The sequence below is a fragment of the Varanus komodoensis genome, unplaced genomic scaffold, assembly GCF_004798865.1.
Source record: "Varanus komodoensis strain SLA01 unplaced genomic scaffold, ASM479886v1 scaffold20_1, whole genome shotgun sequence".
Taxonomy (NCBI): Eukaryota; Metazoa; Chordata; class Lepidosauria; order Squamata; family Varanidae; genus Varanus; species Varanus komodoensis.
The window spans coordinates 11,502,545-11,521,716 of NW_025335587.1; the positions used below are offsets into that span (position 1 = coordinate 11,502,545).

The window sequence follows — 19,172 nt, forward strand, 5'->3', positions numbered from 1 at the left end:
ATGGTGGCGAGGCCGGGGCGGGCGGGCGTGTGCCGGGGGGCCGGAAGGCCCGCCTCTTCCGCCTCCAGGCCGGCCTACAAGCCCCATCGGCCCGCGGGGCGGAGGGAGGCTGCGCGGGGGGCGCGGCTGCGCTGCTCCTTCCTTGCGCGGGACGATGGATGCCCGTGCGCAGCCATCGGCTCGTGCAAAGCGGGCGGGCGGGTTGCCCTCGGTCGCTGCACGGCGCCAGCCTGGCCGGATGGTTGCGAGGGCGGCTGCCTCGGCGGCCCCGGAAAGCCAGGACGGGGTGGTAATAGCCGCCATAGGCAGTTTTGAAGCGCAGGAGCTGTTGTTGCTACTTCATTCACTTCGTCTCGCTTTCCTTGCCTAACCTGGTGCCCTCACAGGTGTTGAACCACAACCCCCACCATCCCCAAGCCCAAGGCTTGCAATTTGGGTACGTGCACCTGTGCACGTACCAACACCTTGACCCCGTGGGGGTGCCAGCTGTTGCTAGATAGTCTCAGGAAGCTTTCCGAGGATGCAGGGAAGGCCTATCACATTGGCCCCCCAGTGACCTGCTGAGGCTGGGGGAGGATGAGTGTTGTACCCCAAACACATTTGGAAAGTTGAGCACATTTGGGCAGGGCCTTCTTTGTGGTGGCACCCAGACTTCTCCCCAGAGAGATTTGCCTGGTGCTGAGCTTATATTTTATTCGGTGCCTGGTGAAAAGCTTTTTATTTCAACATCATTTTAAGAATTAGATATTTTAGAAGTTTAAGTTAACAGTCACATTTTTACTAGATTTTTTTATCTTTTGAATGTGATTTACTTATTTTTTCTTTTTTAACTCTGGTTGTATTTTTATTATTGCTGATTGTATTTATTATTACTATTTATTATCTATTGTATTACTGATTGTACTTTTATTATTGTTGATTTTAAGCTTTGTAAGCCGTCCTGAGATGCTGTCGTGAAGGATGGGATAGAAATGTTTTACATACACAAATAAATTTTGGAGCACATTCCAAATGAAGGAAGCTTGTCCTATTTCTTCCAGGAAAAGCACGCATAGCTTTTAAAAGGCAAGGTGCTTCCAATGCCTGCAAAAGGTTGCATCTACTGCAGTTCTGTGCCTCTTTCCCTGGGAATTTGCCTGGCTGCATTCAGTGCAGCTGATACCATATAAGCCTGCAAGGGATCATGGTGAAAAATCTTCTGCATTGGAGCTTTCAGCCCAATTCATGTCATATTGAGGAATCAAGGGAGACCAATGGAACTGTAGATGGCTAGTGCCCACATCTGTTTTCCTTCTCCCTCCTGATTCCCTTTTCCTTTTGTGCCAGACCTTTTTCAGTTGGCGGGCTTGCAGGCAGAGATGCCCCGATCTCCCATCCTTGGGAGCCTTGGGGGATCAGACCAGTATATGAGGCCAGAGGCTCTGCATGATGGGGGTAGTTGTCCTAACTCAGTCTCTCCCTGTTGTGGGTTTGAAGAGCAGACCCAAGTTTCTCCCAGATGTGGAGTTTACATGGGTTTAGGAAGGTGGCTATGGGGAAACCTGATTAAACAGTTCATGAGAATGGAGCACATTCGTACTCACAAAAGCAGGACCAAGGAGGAAACATAGAAACAGAGCGAGTCAGAAGGGGTCTCCCGGGCCATCTAGTCTGACCTCCGGAAAGGCACATCCTGAAAAGTAGCATTCACTCAGCAACCTTTCCTTAAAGGTCTAAAGTTGATGAGACCCCTCTTGCACTCACTATCCATCCCACTGGACCCAGAATTTCTGCCCCACCAACCAAACTGGACAAGATCAGCCTGATGCTTCCAGTGGCTTTCATCTGGTTCTGCAGAGCCCAAAAGCATCTCTGCCCCATCAGTTTCAAACCCCCAGATCAACCCACATGCCAAGTAACAGCTTCCCCAAATAAAAGCTGGTGGCTCCATTAAGAGCCCTTCTCCTTTGCTGTTACCTGCACACACAAACCAAGACACAGAACAGATTTAGGTTTTTTAATTACAGAGAGCAAGGCGAACTCATTTGATTTCTATCCCACTTTGAACTCAAAGCGGCTGACCTCCTCCTCCTCCTCTCCATCTTATCCCCACAAAAACAACCCTGTGTGGGAGGTAGAGAGCCTGCCCCCATGGGACCTAGATTACCTCAGTCCCATGCTCTTAACCCTTGCACCACCCAGGTGCTCACGAAGTCCTTGTGCTCTGCAATTCTTTTCAACATGTTACAAAATTGCTTTAGGCGGAGTGACCATTGTTCCACCTAGTCCGAGATGGCATCCTCCAAGTTCTTTCCATGTCCTGTGGTCAGAAGCCTTTCTAACTAGGGAAGCCAGGTGACGAGCCTGGAACCATTTTCATCCAAAGCCACGCTGAAGAATCAGCCACTGCGGAGCATCAGCTCAGTAACTTTTTCCAGTGCTGAGAAATATGCAAAACGGAAGGGTACCGTGGCACTTTTCAGACCAAAAAATAAATTTTTGGATGGACTTTGCCTGTGTCATCAGATATGTGATGAGTTAACCACAACCTGGCAAATTTATTTAGACATACTGGGGCTCGGGGGATGTGGACTAGATTGTTGGAGGACCGGAAATACAGTTCACCAAGAGAACTATTTCTTGATTACTACTATTATTAGTACTGTGAGAACTACTGTGGTTTGAAAAAGAGCAATGATTTTTTTAAATCGCATGGCATGTTAATCAGCTCAATTAATCCTTTAACATTGTCATTTTCATAAAGATCTGAACAGTACGTCTTTTTCCTTCTTTGTTATACCTTTGTTATACACACTGTGGCTCAGTATCGGATCAGAGCCATGCGAATATGAGCTGACATATTCTCTAATTAATCCTGTGTTTGGCTTTGTTCCCCTTGGTTTTAAGAACCATTTAACCTTAGAAAACTGACTGAGGACTTTATTTCTGTCAGTGACAACCTTGCATTTTACTGTGAAATTCAACGGTTGTGTAAGCCTTATTGTGAAACCTGGTGGTCACCTCAACAAACTGATTGATTTGTTAATTGGCTCATGATGCCTTTGTTATTATGACAATCTTCACGACAGCTAATCCTCCACATGCTTTGCATTTATGTTCCCTCTAACAGCCCTATTTACATCCACCCCCAGTGTGTTTTTAACACATCATGTATCCAGTAAAGGGGTTGGTGTGTGCCCACAATAAGTTGAAATAAATGTATTCAGTGCAGTTGTATGCATTCCAGAAAGAAAGAAACACCTAAAACTCTCACCATGCTCCAGCCCAATTGGCGGGAGTTGTAATACTGTTTTTCTGTCTAAACACGCACAGGTTCATGTTCTTACTTTTTAAGATAATGCAAGATCCTTGCTGCACTGTATTATATAAAATAGAAGGGCTGCTTGCCCTCTTGTCTGAAGACCAGGTGTGAGGGAGAAATGGGCCCTAATACACCGAGAGCTTCTAGCTCCGAAGGTGGTGTTCCAAGACCGCTTTTCTTCTTGAAATTCAGCAGCAGACAACCAAACTGCACTGGCACCCCATCACATCCATGCTATTAAATGTTTAAAGTACCATGCAAAAGAGGAGGAGAGAGCTTGGCACCTCCATCCTAAAGCAAAGTGGTGCTTCTGACGATCTCCCCAACCCCCAAATTCAGCAGTGCTGACCAAGTGCTGAGCAGAACAGTTTATATATAGTTTTGAACATCCAGTTCCATCAGGTTTGCCCTGCACAACCCTTAGGTTCTCTTTGTGAACAAATCTGCTGAAAAGTGGGGTGCTCTGTTCCCCCTCGCTCGGACAGGAACGCATGGATATCTGACACGCACTTTTGGAACGAGGAGAGACAGACTCCGTCGGAGAAGAGCTTCAGCAGGCCCCACACATGGCTGGGGCGAGCGTTTCTACAGGTGCAGGCCACTGCAGCCTGTGGTCCTTTCCAGAGGAGACTGAACTAGGCGGAGATGTGATGTGCCAGGAAGGCCCCTTTCGAGCGGTGCCGCAAAGTCGCAAAGGCCCGTGTGCACTGCAGTCGGCCGGCGTGGCTCAGGCGAGAGGGCAATTCTTGGCTATCCTGAGCTTCTGGCGGAAGTAATCGGGGGCCGCGTCGTACAGCCAGTCGGCGTCCACCACGCACAGGTCCCGCATGTAACACTTGTTCGTGTGCAGCAGTTCGTTGTATGTGACGCAGGCCGGCTTGCAGTGGAAGAGGACCGACGAGGGATGGATGGCCACCGGCTGGTGGGAGTCGGTCGTGGCGTAGGTCCCGTCTGGCTGCAGCTCTGCTGTGTACATGAAAAGGCTGTGGGCCAGGCAGCGGCGGACGTTCCCGGTGTCGGACCGGGACGACTCCAGTGGTATCGACAGCTGGATGGACAAGAGCACAGCGAGGTCAGGGGGGCTTTGGGGACACTGTTTCTCGGCAGATTAGACCACTGTACACATTATGGGGACCTCAATATACCCCTGCTGTGGATTAAATCCCGTTCGGTGTGGCAGTCAAACAGCACCTTGAGATTATGGGAAGTTGTTGGGCTTTTTCCCTGTCTAAATATGCACTGAACTGAGCCCTGTGAACAGAGACTACTTTTCTGCCAAATGAGCAGTTAAAAGAAGATTAAAACAGAAGTCTTAATGAGAAATGCTTACTCTTAGCGGGGACAATGGGCACAAAGAAGGGGAAGCTTGTGGGAGAGCAGCAAGGGCTTTGCTGTGCGCTCTTTACTAATTTAATTTCTATGCCGCCCACAAGCCCAAAACCATTGAGAGACAGCAGCAGCAAATGCGCTGCCTCCACATCCTAAATTAGGCTTTTGCAATAAGCAACGCTGGTGTGCGGAGTGAAAGGAATTATCTTGGAATGGGCTTCCCCTGGAGGTGGCTGAGGCCCCATCGCTTAGGGTGTTCAAGGAGAGGCTGGCCATGCACATGGTGGGCATGTTGTGAGTGCAGCCGGCTGGAGCCGGGCGTCAAACTGGATGGCCCGGAAGACCCCTTCTGACTCGCTCTGCTTCTATGTTTCTATCTTGTTTTTGTATGCAAGGACTGCCGATTTAGTTCTGATCTCAAAACAACACGCAGCACATTTCTGGGCTGGGCATGCACTCCAAGGTGCTTTGCTTCATCAAGTAAACAAAGCAGTCTCCAGGTGCTACATGTTTTTTGACCCTTGGTTTAATTTGTGTTTATTTGTAAGGTATCTGCACCACATAACAGAAGAAATCCTCTTGCACACAGACACTGCACTAACACTGCAATTCTACGCAGGTTTATTCAGCAGCAAATCCCATTGCATTCCATGAGGTTTACTCCTAGGAAAAGAAGTACGAACATGTGGCTTTAATGTGTAATCCAGTGCAAGCTCAGATGGAAAGGGGCCTGCAAAACCTAGCATGGGGCATGCTGGGAGCTGAAGCTCCTTCTTTTGTCTAATCCTGCATAAGATCATGCCTGAAGCATCTTGCATACAAAAATGTGTGTTAACAGTGCAAGTGGGTTTGCTCAAAAGGAAAATCCCATAAAGTTCTATGAGGTTTACTCTTGGGTAAGTGGGTACAGGATTGAAGCTATGTTCCATTTAACGTTGCAGCCTTAAGAACAAGCATAACTAGAACAATCCCATCAGAATGAGCTGTGCGTGTAGATATAATATCAACTGTCTTGGAGGAGGATTGCAAAATTACCTTTATACAAATGTCCCGGAGCTGAGCTCGGACATCAGAGACAAGCATCATATTTCTGCTGTTCACGAAGTTTTCTTTGCACCATTCCTGAGGCCAGCAAGATGTGGGAGAGGAGAAAGAGACGGCTGATCGCTCAGGGCGGGAAGCACACCCGTTCATGTCCCCTCAGGCGTGCTGTGCCCATTCCTCAATATTTGCTAAGAATGTAGGCAGACTGTTTTTCAAGCAGCCCAACATTCTCAGCACTCAGAATCCCAGACCTGCCACCCCCTGCCCCCTTCCGCCTCCTTTTCTATCCTTCTGACTGCCATTGTCCTGCTGGAATCCCCTTCAGCTGCCTAGTTTGTTTTCAAATTTCTAAACTGATGTGGAAACCTCTGCAAGGTTTGGGGTTCTCCCAAGCTGGCTAATCCCTGCTTTCGTGTGCCTGAGGGGTGCTGTTACTCTCACAAGAAAACCAACTCCGCTCCCCACCTGGAAGTCAGAACAGAAGGTGGGCAAAGGTGGTGGTGGGAAAGCGGATTAAAAGGCCCTGCATGTGTTAAGATGTGCCGAGCGACTATCTCCCTTTTAAAGGCTGGCCCCTGGCCCCTGCCTGGCTAGAGCAGCCGAGAGCGCTCACCCGGTTGCCGCTGATGTTCTTGAAGGCCCGGTAGATGTTGAGCAGCGTGATGTGATCGCCTTCGCTGGAGGCGAACTTCTTCCTGGCAGCCTGCACGTCGTCCCGCCGGGAGGGGGGGTTGTGGAGGACGCTGTCCACAGAGAGCAGGGAAACGATGGTCAGGATTTCCTCTGTGCAGTGGAACTTGGGAGCCATCAGGATCACCTGTTGAATGCAGGGGGAGGGTCCTTTTAATGGTGAGATTTAAGGAGCAAACCAACCAGCCAGCAGACAAGAAAGGGAGGTGGGAGTGTTCCTTCCTTCCCACTCAGCCCAAGGAAGCGGCCTCATGCTGACGCTTGCAGTTGGACTTTATGTTAGAAAACTGACCAGGAAAGAATGTTTTTTGTAAGACTATGAATTCCTCTGTTCAAGAACACTCGTTTGTCTTTCTTGGAAATTTTGTGCTGATTTATCATACCAGCTGACAGAAGCCTTCCTGTTTTTTCCCTCTCCTTTTTTGAACTGCGAATCTATGCGCAGGAGTAGGAAACTCAATGCTCTTGAGATTTTTGGACTACAGTTTCCACCATGTCCAACCATTAGCCACACTTGCTGGGGTTTATGGGAGCTGTGGCTTCAATCTGCTGGGGGAGGCATCCAGTTGCCAACCCCTATATTAAGGGATTAAAAGAAGAAAAAGAGAGCTGCAGAGTCGACGAAACCGAAGTAGAACTGACTCACAGCAAAGCAAGACTCTGCTTTGCTAAAGGAGTCAAGGAGCAACAAAATAAATCGACAGAGTCCACCCAGTTTCTTTCTTAAGGGAAACAAAAATATTTTACTTTGGCAAGTTTGGGTTCCAGGGGAAATGCAGCCATCTTTCTTCCCAGCGGAGTGAGGGTGAGCAGATCTTTCCTTTCCACCGCGCCCAAGAGGGCCAGCTGGTCGATTGCAGCGTGCAGTGCCTCTGCGGAAACAAGCCAAGCCAAGCCAAGGTGACGTGGCAACCTGGACACGGAAGCCGGGCCTTGGGTCAGTGCGCACTCTCTCTGCACCTCCCTGTCACTCCAAGTGAGGCAGGAACCAACCCTTCCGGCTTTTTGTCACCTTTCTGAAAGATACCTTTTCCAACAGATACCTCATCCTGTGCATAAAGATTTTCTGGAGGGGTGGGTTATTTTACTGAGACATTTATTTAATGCAAGTGATTCAAATATATTGTAGAATAAACAATAATATGTGAACAAAAAGGGTAATGCTCTGGTGACTGATCCAATGCATCAGGCCTCACCTGTAAGATGAGCAGAGCTCAGTCAGGATAATTATGTTATTGCCAATTTGTGAATGGTTACTGTTTTTCAACCTCCATCTGAGCTTTGCAAGAAAGAGCGTGGGTTCTACTCCTCTATTCTATGGCCCATTGGCCTTCTATTTTGCTGCTTTCAAAGGTGTTTTGGTATTTTCATGCAGCGACTGGCTTTTCTTTGCTTCAACACTGCATTTTGAACTTTTTAAGCTACAAAATACGGCAGCTGCAGCTCAGGTGAGGTGCATTTCAATCTGTATGGACAGTGAGGCTGCCTGTGAAACGAGGCAGGGCTTTCCGGTGATGGCCCCGTGCCACCGCAGGTTTGTCAGAAGGCTTGGAAATGCACTGAAGGTGGCAGCTGCTACTGCATGCCAGCCCTTCCCTGGGTATGTTTTATTAGACAGGTTTACGGTTGCAGCTTCCTGTTGTAAAATTTTATTTCATGCTGCTCTTGGTCATTTTCCAGAAAGTTTAGTATTGCTGTTTAAATCATATTTTTACTGTTTTTATTGCTGGATTTTTATTATCATGAATTGTATTGCTGCTTGCTGCGGGCAATAAATAGCAGGGCTCCTGCTCTGAAAAGTGGCTAAGAAATATATTTTTTTAAAAAATCAGTATTTAATTTTATCATGGTGTTGTATTTTTGGTGTTTTAACTGTTGGAAAACACCCAGAGAGCTTTGGATATTGTTTGTATTTTATTAATTACAGCCAGCGTGGAAAAGTCAATTTATTCATTTTATCCTGATTTATGTTGTAAACCGTCTAGAGATGCAAGTAATGGACGGCATACAAATTTTATAAATAAATAAATAAATAAATATTTAGTGGCATAGAAATATATTAAATAAATATAGGGCTAGAGGGACACAATTTGACCAGGGATAAGTCAATTCCCTGTGTTCTTTGCATGCCAAAATACTATTTTTAAACAGGAAATAAGATAATAAAGAATATACATTACTTGCAGGGATAAGTGTTATCTGTATTTCATACCACTCTAAAAAAGTCCAAGCTACTGGGTATCACTTTTTCAATGGTTGGGAAGGTTTTATGTCCATTAAATAAATGCATTGCTAATTCTGCTGTGTTTGCATTTTCTTGTGTTCCATTGCAGCTGTTTTCTATTGATGTTTTATTCTTCACATATTTTCTGCATGTTTCTCCAGGCCGCACCCTCGAAGGGATCTCTTTCATGGCAACCTCACAGTAGCCCGGAGAGGTAGGTTAATGGCTGAAGGAACTGTCTGAGCTACCTTGGGACTGACCTGATGTGGACTGAAAGGGGTAAAATATTAAGTTAAGTGGGATTCAAGGGCAGGATGGGAAGTTCATCCCTCGACCTGAGGTCCTCTGGATTTGTCAGACTACAGCTTCCATGATCCCTGGCCATTGATTAGTATGTCGCACTAGGCTATTGCTAGGCGCTGTAGTCCAACACATCTAACACAGCTGCCCTGACGTTTGTGCCGTTTCACAACCAGCATCACTTATTTCGGCCCCAGTCTCGAAGCGGCAGAGGTCCTCGGCAGCCAGTCCCCAGTCACCCCCTGCTCGCTCACTTCTCACTCACCTGGGGACGGTTTCGAGATGAAGTCAAAGGCAAGGACATTGGGGATTCTCAGGGCCAGGAGATGGAGCATCACACTGGCAAGGTTACACCTGCGGAGGCAGAGGAAACGTGAGGCGTCTGCATGCGTTTTGCTCAAGCAAGGCGGCCCGGTCGCCAGGAGCTGTGCACAATCCACCCACCCATCAACAAAGAACCGTTCGGGTACCGACAAAATGATTTTAAAAAAGATCTTGGACTGTGCCGAAACGGACAGATTGACTTTGTCTCTGAAGGAGAAAGAGGACGCAGACTTCTATCAAACTTGGAATTCCTTTTATTATTGGCTAGAGAAATGGGACTATGCATAGACTTAAATATGTTTATGGATTACTATTAAAAAAAAAGTACAGGGGGCTGACGCAGTGGGTCTGATGCTTTTGATGATTGACGATTTTTAGTTTCTTTTTGTTAGTTAGTAGAAAAATAACAATAAAACTTACTTTAAAATTAAAAAAAAAAAAGAACTGTTCGGGGACCTCCTCTGTGATTAAACCCTCTGTCAATGCAAGAGGGGAGATGCTGGGGATGGCTCATGACGCACAGGCCGAACAGCCGAGGTCCAAACACTCCCAGCTTCCCTGCAAGATCTCCAATCGGCCAGCAGGACTGGGCCCCACCAGAGGCTCCCCAGGCTCCTGGAGGGCTTCAGAACAACAGGTGTGGTCGGAGGAGCGCACAGGGACAGTGGGAGCCGGGGAGGATTTCACTGGACTGCCTGAAGATGGTTACAACCCTTAGATCAATCGTGCCACATATTCTGACTTACCATTCTATGACTGTCCAAGGAAAAGCACAAAACTTAACCTTTAAAGCAATATTGCATTTTGTTAGGCAGCTAGCTGTCCAATTTTCCTGCAGGGAGCCCAATGCGGTTCGCCCAGCCCTCTTCCTTCCCGTTACCCATATTCAAACACAGCTCCATGACACGACCTGATCCATTGCAGGTGGCTGGGGCGGGCGAGGGCCGCAGTCCAGAACACCTGGCGGGTGCCACCTGGCCTATGCAGCGCCTCCTGCTCCACCAGCAGAACTGCCACCACAGGGCAGGGAGGACGCAGAGCCCCTTGCGGCCGACTGGTGGCCAGGGTGGACCCTCGATCCCGAGCAGCCGTGCCCGGCGTGGCACGCTGGAGATGCTTGGGACCAGACCCGGCAGCGGCCTAGCCGCAGTGGCTAGTGTGGGGAACCCCGGGACCAAAGGGTGAAGCACCTGGCAGCGCCCAGCTGCCCACTCCTGCCCTACGGGTGTCAAGGTTAGTAGCCCCAGCACGTCGTCTGTGCTCCCCGAACCACCGTCGGCAGCAGCGGCCCTCTGAAGCCACTCTGGCGCAGCGGGATGCGCATGCCGTGCCACCCCTGCAAAAGGCTCGCCCCCCAGTGGAGTGCAGGGAGCGTTTCGGAAAGGGAAGGGCGGCCTCACCTTTGAATCTCTGGCACAGTCATTTTGTCCAGCTTCTCAAACTCGTCCTCCGTGTAAAGGCGGTAGCAGAACCCGCTGTCCTCTCTCCCAGCCCGTCCGGCCCGCTGCCAGGCCTGGGCCTTGGACACGCGCTGGACCGCCAGCACTTCCAGGCCGCTTTCTGGGAAAGGCACGAAACATCAGGCATTAGCAGCATGGCCTTGCCGGATCTCAGTAGGCCGGGCTTCTTCTGTCTGTCCTGAACTCGGCAAAAGAAGCTGCCTGATGCCGGAGCAGCTTGAGGCAGCTGCATGCGCTTGGATGGCTGGGCAAATCACGCGGCTGCCTGGCCAATGCCCTGATCTGGCCTCCCTGTCCACCCCAGGCCTGGTTCTCCGATTGTGCTCCACCAGTGCTAGACCTGCGTCCTAGGAGTGTGGGCCTGGGGCATGGATGCAGCAAGTCCTCAAAGGCGCCGGATGCCATCCGAAGGAACACCCCATCCCATGTTCATCTACCCAGACCCTGGGCCCATCTTTGGGGGTCCCTCTCTAGGCGCCCCCTCCAAAGGAAGTGAGGAGGTGGTTACCAGAAGGGCCTTTTCGGTTGTGGCACCCAGGCTGTGGCACGAGCTCCCCACTCTGTGTTCTTTTCAGGGCTGGGTAAAACCCTTTTTATTCCTCCAGTATTCTGACCATTAGTTTTTAACTTTAGCTCTCAATATTGCATGTTATCCTATACCACTGCTATGCCTCTGTGCTGATTTGGGTGCAACTGCGGCGGTTTTCTTGTCTTACTTTTTTGTCATTCTTGTGTCTGTGTTTTTGACTTTTATTATCTACCCAGAAAGCCTCAGCTACTGGACAGTGTAAAAACAAGATACATCCATCAATTTGATTGACTGACTGATCCTTCCATCAATCCATCAATTAATCTAACCATGGCCTTTGTTTCACTGGGACATAATGCACGATAACCTTCTAACCTCCTGATCGATTGCCTCTCATTCTGTGGCCCTTCACAGTTCCACCCCCCCAAAGCACCCCCCCTTCTCTCCCTTGCCAAACCGTGTCCAAGAAACACACCAGCAGCATACTTCTTTGCTTTAACCATGCCTGTGTCCACCACGTATTTTATGCCTGCGATGGTGACTGAGGTCTCAGCAACGTTGGTGGAGAGAATCACTTTGCGATAACCCTGGGAGAAAAAGAAAACCGGAAAACCTTTGCGGTTGTTTTTATTCATCACCCTCATTTGCCTTATAATTTCTCAAAAACATTCAAGCTGGTTCTCTACAATCAAAACAGGGGAACAAATTAAAAACTGTTACGGACAATAAAGAACGGATCAAGGGAAATAGAAACAGAGAAACAGAGCGAGTTAGAAGGGGCCTCCCGGGCCATCTAGTCTGACCCCCAGCTCCAGCCAGCTCTGCTCATGACATGCAGAGAAAAGTGGCAAAGAAGGCAGGGGCTGAATCTGGTTTCCGAGAACGGGAGGTGAGTCCAGGGAATCTTTCCTTTGTGGAGCCCTAGACATGGAAGCACCTTCCTTGTGGTTCCGCCCTTCATGGCCCACTCTCAGAAGAGTCGTCATGACACCCGTTTGGGTACACCCTTCCGCAGACCCTTCTGTCACACAGGTGGGTCTCCAAACTGGAGGTCAACTACGGGCACAGAACTCCTTGACCAGCAAACATTTCTCACAAATCAGGCCTTCATCTACCTATTGAGTGCTATCTGGAATATTATGCATGAGAACTTGCTTTTCCTTTTGAGGCAGCATTGCTGGTGGTAAGAAATCCACTCCTGCCACCTCTCTCTGGCCTCTTACCTTTGGTGCGACTTGGAAGACCCGGAGCTGCTGTGAATAAGGCAGAGAAGCGTAAAGGGGTAGCACCACCATCTGGGGGCAGCCATCCGGAAGGTGCTTCGCGATGTCCCGGCACGTCTTGGCCATGGCTTCGATCTCTTCTTGGCCAGTCAGAAACACCAGGATGTCCTGGGATGCAGGGGCTTCCTTCAAAGAGATTAGATGTCTTAGGGGACAACCACCACTACCTGGCGGTACCACCGTACCTTGCAAGTGGAGGTCTCAGGCTCGAACCCTTGCGTCAGCAGGGAGTGGGTGAAGAGGTGGAGCCCAGGCCAGTCCAAGACATCTTGGCCACTCTTGCGGAAACAACACAGACTTCTAGTTATGTAACTGTGTTGGCCTTCCCCAACCCGGCTAGCCAAGGTGCTTGGGGCTGCAACTCTCCCTCATTTCCATCCACTGTGGCTGCACTTCTGGGTGGCTTCATGCATCTGGGTGCGCTCCAGGCCTGAAATTCAGTCAGTCTGGAGAGCACCCAGCTGAGGAAGGCTGATCTGAAGCATTTTCGTACTGCTCCCTGGCCAAAGCAGATCCCAGAGCGGCTTGTAAATGTCACTAATAAGACAGTGCTCTGCCCTCAGACTTGGCCAAAAAGGCATAGCACACAAGGCAAAGTGATGGGGAAGGAAGACGAAAAGCAAGCCCGGCAGTAGCTCATGCTGTTCTAGCGCCTATTGTGAGCGGCTGTGGTAGCGACAGTCCAGGTCTCTTGAGGGACCGGCTGCTGCCAGGTGACAGTGGAGGGAGGGCTGCAGGCCGCTGGTTAGGTGGCGGAAAAGCTCCACCCTTCCTCACTTGCTTCTCTGCCGCCTGAGGGAAAATTGGCACCCAGACCCAACTCAAGGAGCCCGTTTTTATTTTTTCAGGCCCCTTGTAGGCAGAGACCAAGAATGCAGGCTTCATCAATGGGGTGCCCTCCGGTCTGCCACTCCCGGGACTCCTGACCAGGCTGGTGGGGCACATGGGAGCCGAAGCCCAAAACATCTGGAGGACACCTGCTCGGGGAAGTCCTGTCAAACAGGGCACGGGTCCACATGCCCGCTCAGCCACGAAGCTCAAGCACTGGCTCGTCGGGTCAGGGAGCATCTCTCAGTCGAACGTTCCTCACAAGGACAACATCGGAAGGAAGGGAGAAGGAACCACACAGACAGACGGAGGGGCAGGATAAAAATGCGGCAGCTCAGTAAAAGCAGTCGCAGTGCTCGGTATACAAAAGGATCCAAAGCGATGTGGTACCTGATGGATTTGGAAGACGGTTACCAGCGCTGCTTGGAGGTAATCGCTCTGTGGCTGCTTGGTGTAGAAGATCTGGATGGGGTGTTGCCTGCCTTCCAGGTAGAGGACAGGTGCGCCATTGAAGTACTGTGAGAACAGGTCCACGTCCATGGTGGCGGACATCACGATGACCTGTAAGAAGCAGCCTCGGTTACCGAGGACGGCGCGCGAGGAACAGCCTGCGTGGGCAGCTCCATCCCTGCTGTGTGTCAGCTGCAACACGCAACATGTGAGGAAGGCAGAAGTCCCGCGTTGCGAAGCAAAAATGTCCGTGCGGCTCCCGCTTTGGGCTCTCCTCACTGCCCCCTGCAACCAGGCAGAGAACGGGCTGGTGAACTTGTCAAGTCAGAATTATGTCTGCAGGACCGGATTTTGGGACACACGCTGGAGACCACAGGAGGGAAGGATCAAAAGCAAGTAAGAGAGTAACTAGGCGAGCTAGGAGTCCCCTTCCCAAGCAAGACGGTCACTTCAGCAATTCTCGGGAGAGTCTACACAGGAGTCTGCGCATTCACAAGCCTTGGAGCATACATGAGGAGAAGTGTTGACCCCTCTCTGCCCCCTTTACCCAAAGCTTTGCTCATGAACCCTTCGGGGCCGGACTCTGGAAGGAGGTGCACTGTGAAAGCGCATGTGCCTTCTCCCTGCACTCTGAGCCCCTGATTGGTCCAGCCTGAGGCTGTGACGACGGGTTCGCACCCATATCTTGGGGGGGCTCATGTTCTCCCTCTGAGAATTGTTCCCCCTCCTGTCCTTCGTCTGCCTCGTTCCCACAGATGGGAGGGAGACAGGGCCCCAAGGTTGTCCTTGGACTCCTTCGAACCAGAGCTGGCTCAGGCAGGCACGATGGGAGAGTTGGCCAGACGTGGGCCCATCAGTCGCAACAACTCCGTGGTCAGAGTGTGAACTCTGAGCCACGTCTGGTGCAGCCAGCCCCTCGTCGTCCTCAGAGTCTGAGCTACCATTCCCACCAAAAGCAGCCATCCCACGCGTGCACCTGGGAATCGCCTCGGAGTGCGTGCACACGACAGTAACGAAATGAAATGAAATGAAGCAGTTCAAGCAAGGTTGCTTCTTTGCTTTCGGGAACGCGGGGGCAGTGACTCCCAGTTCGTTCTTATAGCACTGCCTTGTGGATCTGGCGGTGGGGCAGTGTGAACTGCTGGAATGGAGACAAGTGTTACTAACTGAGCCCCCAAGGAGCAAGGCCCACTCCCCTCCTGATGGGCTGAAGGGGTGGACCGGGGTGCGTGACACCTGCCCTGCACATACGGCTACCGGACCCAAGTCCACAAGTCCTGTGAACCGGCCAGTCTCAAACAGCCGGGTGTGACCCAGGCCCGCTGCGCTGTAACCACCTGCCGCCCGCCAGCCCCCAACTCGCCCCCAACTCGGCTTCCCGGCACTCACTTTCAGGGGTGCCCTCCCCAGCTCCTTCCGCTTCTTTTGCGCCGCTTTCACCACACCAAAGAGAACGTCTGTGTGGATCGTCCTCTCGTGGGCCTCGTCCAAAATGACAACGCTGTACTTGTGCATGAGGGGGTCACCAATGGCCTCGCGGAGCAGCATCCCGTCCGTCAGGAACTTGATCTTGGTCTCCTCGGAGGTGAGGTCCTCAAAGCGCACGGTGTAGCCGACCTGAGCATTGCGGCCGTGGGAGAGGGAGGGAGAGAAAGGAAGAGCGCGGATCACCTGGGGTCCATGTCTGCCGGCCATGCCTCTATTAAAATGAACCTCCTGAATTCTTGCCAACACCCCCTTAGCACAGGACTGTTGCTGAAAACGAGGTGAGAGGATTACAAATTCAGAGGCTGTTGAGGAGAGGGGAGAGAAAACTGCAAGCTTTCACAGCACCCAAGAAACTGAGAAATTAATCAGGAAGTCCCAGGTTTTAACATAGGATCGGCCATGAATTTAGTGGATGATCTTCAGCCAGGCATTTAGCCCAGTCCTCCTACACCTGTTTGGTTTACTTTTATTTTAGAAATTTCTAGGCTGGAGGGAGAGGAGGGACAGAAGGGAGGGACTGCAAGAGATCAGCGAGGCTTCCGGAATAATCTGGCTTTGCCCTCCCGCCACCCCCACGTACATCACCAAAATGAGGGATCACTAGAAGTGGGGTTTTTGTGTGCAGAAGAAGATTGTGAGCTCCATTCTGTCCTGTGCGCAGGTCTGGGGCGTGGGCAGCAGGAGGGACCAGACCCTGGGTGGGCTTCAGCACTACTCAGAGTCTGGTAGTTGGACTGGTCAAGAGAGTCAGGAGGGGGGGAGGGGGGCCTTAAAGCCAGATGAGGGCATGGCTGTAGCTGAGTCAAAGGTCAAGCAGCGAAGGCAGCAACCAGATCAAAGCAACTAGAGCAATTGCAGGGGAACGATTTCCCTTACATAGCTGTTTCCCAGGTTTCCCTGCCGGCACTCGTCAGGGGGCTGAGCACTCCAGCACAGCCTGGGCCCGATGTGGCAAGTACCACAGTGGCCATTGCGGGTCTGGCCAGCAGACGGCGTACCAGAGCCAGATCCTGGCGTCCTGGTAAAAGGTAAAGGTTTCCCCCTGACATTAAGTCCAGCCACGGCTGACTCTCGGGGACGGTGCTCATCTCCGTTTCCTCACGAGGGAGCCAGCGCTTGTCCACAGACGGTCACCGTGGTTATGGGGCCGGCATGACTAAACACCGAGGTGCAGGAACGCTGTTACCTGCCCACTGAAGTGACACCTTTTCATCTACTCACATTTGCATGCTTTTGAACTGCAAGGTTGGCAGGAGCTGGGCCGGAGCAACGGAGCTCACCCTGTCTGCGGATTCGAACTGGCGACCTTTCGATCAACCAGCCCAGCAGCACAGCGGTTTAAATCACTGCGCCACCTGCATCCCTGGTACAGAGCTAATTCCTGGGCCTGAGATCTTGTAATTCTAAGTACGTGTCTTTTGCAGTAGTCCCTTCTTGGCAGATCTCAGGGCTCTAGCAAAGCAAAACCCCAGAACCGAGCAGAGCCACGCGCCTCAAGTCTCCCTGCCTCTGTTGTAGCAGGCCCTTCAGCACAAACGCCCAAAGTCCAGCGGAAGCTTCTCTCCCTGAGGGCTGCTTTTCATTCCATTGTGCCTGAGCCTGGGTAGTCTCAACTGTCATTCGCATTCACGTGCGTGTAACACTTAACCAGGTTTGATGCTGAAGAAGGAAAGAAGGTGGAGATGCATTCCTGAGACCAGATCTTGGTCTGGTTAGGAAAGAGCCTGCTGACCCTTAGTTATGGTAACACTGCACACAAGGAAAGAGACCGATGAAAATTCGGCCGGGGGGGGGGCGGGCATGAGCGCCAGGGGCCCCTGATTTGCAAAGCACCGGTTTCGGCGTGTGCTGGCCCCATTCACCTTAGCCAAATGGAGACATACCAGTTTTCCCAGCTCCGTTTTCTTCTCATCCGAGACCCGGGTAGCCAAGGATATAGCAGCCACGCGGCGAGGCTGGGTCACGGCAACGACACCTTGGCGCCCAATTCCCCCTTCGTAGAGGTACTGTGGGATTTGAGTTGTCTTCCCAGAGCCTGTTTCTCCTGCAGGACATTCCAGCAATGAAAATTGGGGGTTCGTGCTTGCAGCGTCCGCCAAAACAATCCAAGATGCTAAATATGTGACTGTCACTTCCCAGTGAGATTTTCCCACTTTCCTGGCGCATGGAAAATTGGGAACAGAAAATAAAAGAGAATTGCCAAGTTCCTGCTGTAGGCTGGCAAAAGAAGCGCCACCAAGCACAGTGGGATTTTTCACCCGGGGAAGCAGGCAGAGCATGGCAGCCTTACTTGATTCAACGCATGGCCAGGGGATTATTGCTTCAGCACCAAGAAGGGAGCAGTTCTGGACAAGTAAGTGCACCCCCCATCCCATGTAGTCCATCCTGAACATCTCAGAGGAAAGACAAGATAAAATGAAATATATTCCTCAAATTGAGGGTAGGCGGCATGGAGGCCGTCGCACTTATGTGCCCTCGGACAGCTTAGCTGGTGTTCAGCCAGTCCCACACTGTGTGTGTGTGGGTGTGCTGAAGTGACAGAATTTCTTGTGAGAGCCAGGATAGCTTCAAAGCAAAGTGGGCGCCCATCTTTTCCCTGGCACGCCTGTGAGCCAGAGATGTTCTTAGCAAATGAAGATGGCAGCCCAGAGCTTTAATCTGCAGCGCTTCCATCCTGTGCTGGTGGCCAAGAGAGCTTCTGGAATCCGCCTGGGCACCAGGTGCAAAAAGGGTGGCCCCCCCTGCCGTGAAGAGACGATCAAAGACTGTTAAGCAAACTTTAAGAGTAATGCAGCATCGGCATCCCTGAGGCACCACACACACACACACACACACACACACACCCTTGCGCATACAGCACGTGACAGTCACACTTGTTAGACACTGTAGGGAAAGGAGGCTGGCACAGCTGCATGGACAAGGCTCTTCCAAAACCGGTGCTCTTGCATGCTTCGCGTGCGTAGCTACGCATTACCTATACGTGCCAGCGTGTCTCCAAGGCACCCAAAGCTGCTTCCATGGTTCTCCTCTCCATTTTACACTCACAACAGCCCTGTGGGGCAGGCTAGGCTAACAGTCAGTAACTGATGAAAAGTAACCCAGTGAGCTTCATGACTAAGCGAGCACTAGAACCCTGAACTTTCAAGCTCTACTCCAATACCCATGTCAACTCTCATCAGTCCGTGCCAGTAAAACCATGAATACCAGGCAGTGTAGTCCAAAATAACTGAAGAAGGTTGCATCTAACCAGGGTAGGCATCCAGGACCCGCACAGATGCTCTGAACTACAACTCCCACAATTCCTGACAATGGCAGCTGAAGATGATGGGAGTTGTAATCCCTGTAAGCAGGTGCCAAATTATCTCCTGCAGCTGCAAGCAATTTCAGAAAGGACCCCATCACTAGACGTGAAGCTAGGGGGGGCAGAAAGGGATAGAGGGGCTGCTAGGAAAAGGAAAGGGGGGTTCAAGGGTTCCCCCCCACCAAAAGAGGGAGCAGTTCCCCGAATCTCAAAGAGAGCCAGGGAAGGCGGGGCTTGCATAGGCCCCGCCCAGCGAGGAAAAGAGGAGGCATTCCTTAAAACACGCCCTTTCCTCGCCGCACTGAAAGAGGGGCGCGCTTGCCAATACCACAGGCGGGAGGCGGGGGGCGGGGCCACCCAGCAGCGGGATTTACAGAGGCCCCGCCCTTCCTTCTGGCGTTCCCAATCGCCTCACGGCTCCCTCGGGAAAGGGGCGTGTCCTCCGCAAGCCCTTCCCCGGGACACGCCCAGGCGCTGAAAAGAAGGGTGCGGGGGAGGGGAGCGGCGCTGCTCACCGATGAGGACGGCGCAGTCCAGGCCGCGCAGCTGCCCCAGCAGCGCCCCCCGCGCTTGGAAGATGGGCAGGCTCCGCCGCTGGCTGTCGATGCCTGCGGGACAAGC

The 19,172-nt window shown here is 51.4% G+C and overlaps 2 protein-coding genes across 2 annotated transcripts in view; both read right to left on the bottom strand.

Annotated features, from left to right (window-relative positions):
- Nucleotides 1-2,157, bottom strand: part of LOC123023529 (complement C1q binding protein) — an 8,788-nt gene extending 6,631 nt beyond the window's left edge. The window contains exon 1 of the mRNA XM_044430355.1: nt 2,147-2,157. Coding sequence (XP_044286290.1) covers nt 2,147-2,157 — 11 coding nt within the window. The remainder of the gene's footprint in view (nt 1-2,146) is intronic.
- DHX33 (DEAH-box helicase 33) lies at nt 1,982-19,172 on the bottom strand. The gene is made up of 12 exons (XM_044430415.1): nt 19,067-19,172; nt 17,134-17,294; nt 15,152-15,379; nt 13,703-13,873; nt 12,425-12,610; nt 11,677-11,788; nt 10,613-10,772; nt 9,154-9,242; nt 7,112-7,236; nt 6,288-6,491; nt 5,666-5,752; nt 1,982-4,349 (listed from the first exon to the last, which is right to left on the bottom strand). Exons 3-12 carry the CDS (start codon nt 15,308-15,310, stop codon nt 4,029-4,031), a joined length of 1,614 nt encoding a protein of 537 aa, XP_044286350.1. The 5' UTR covers nt 15,311-15,379; nt 17,134-17,294; nt 19,067-19,172; the 3' UTR covers nt 1,982-4,028.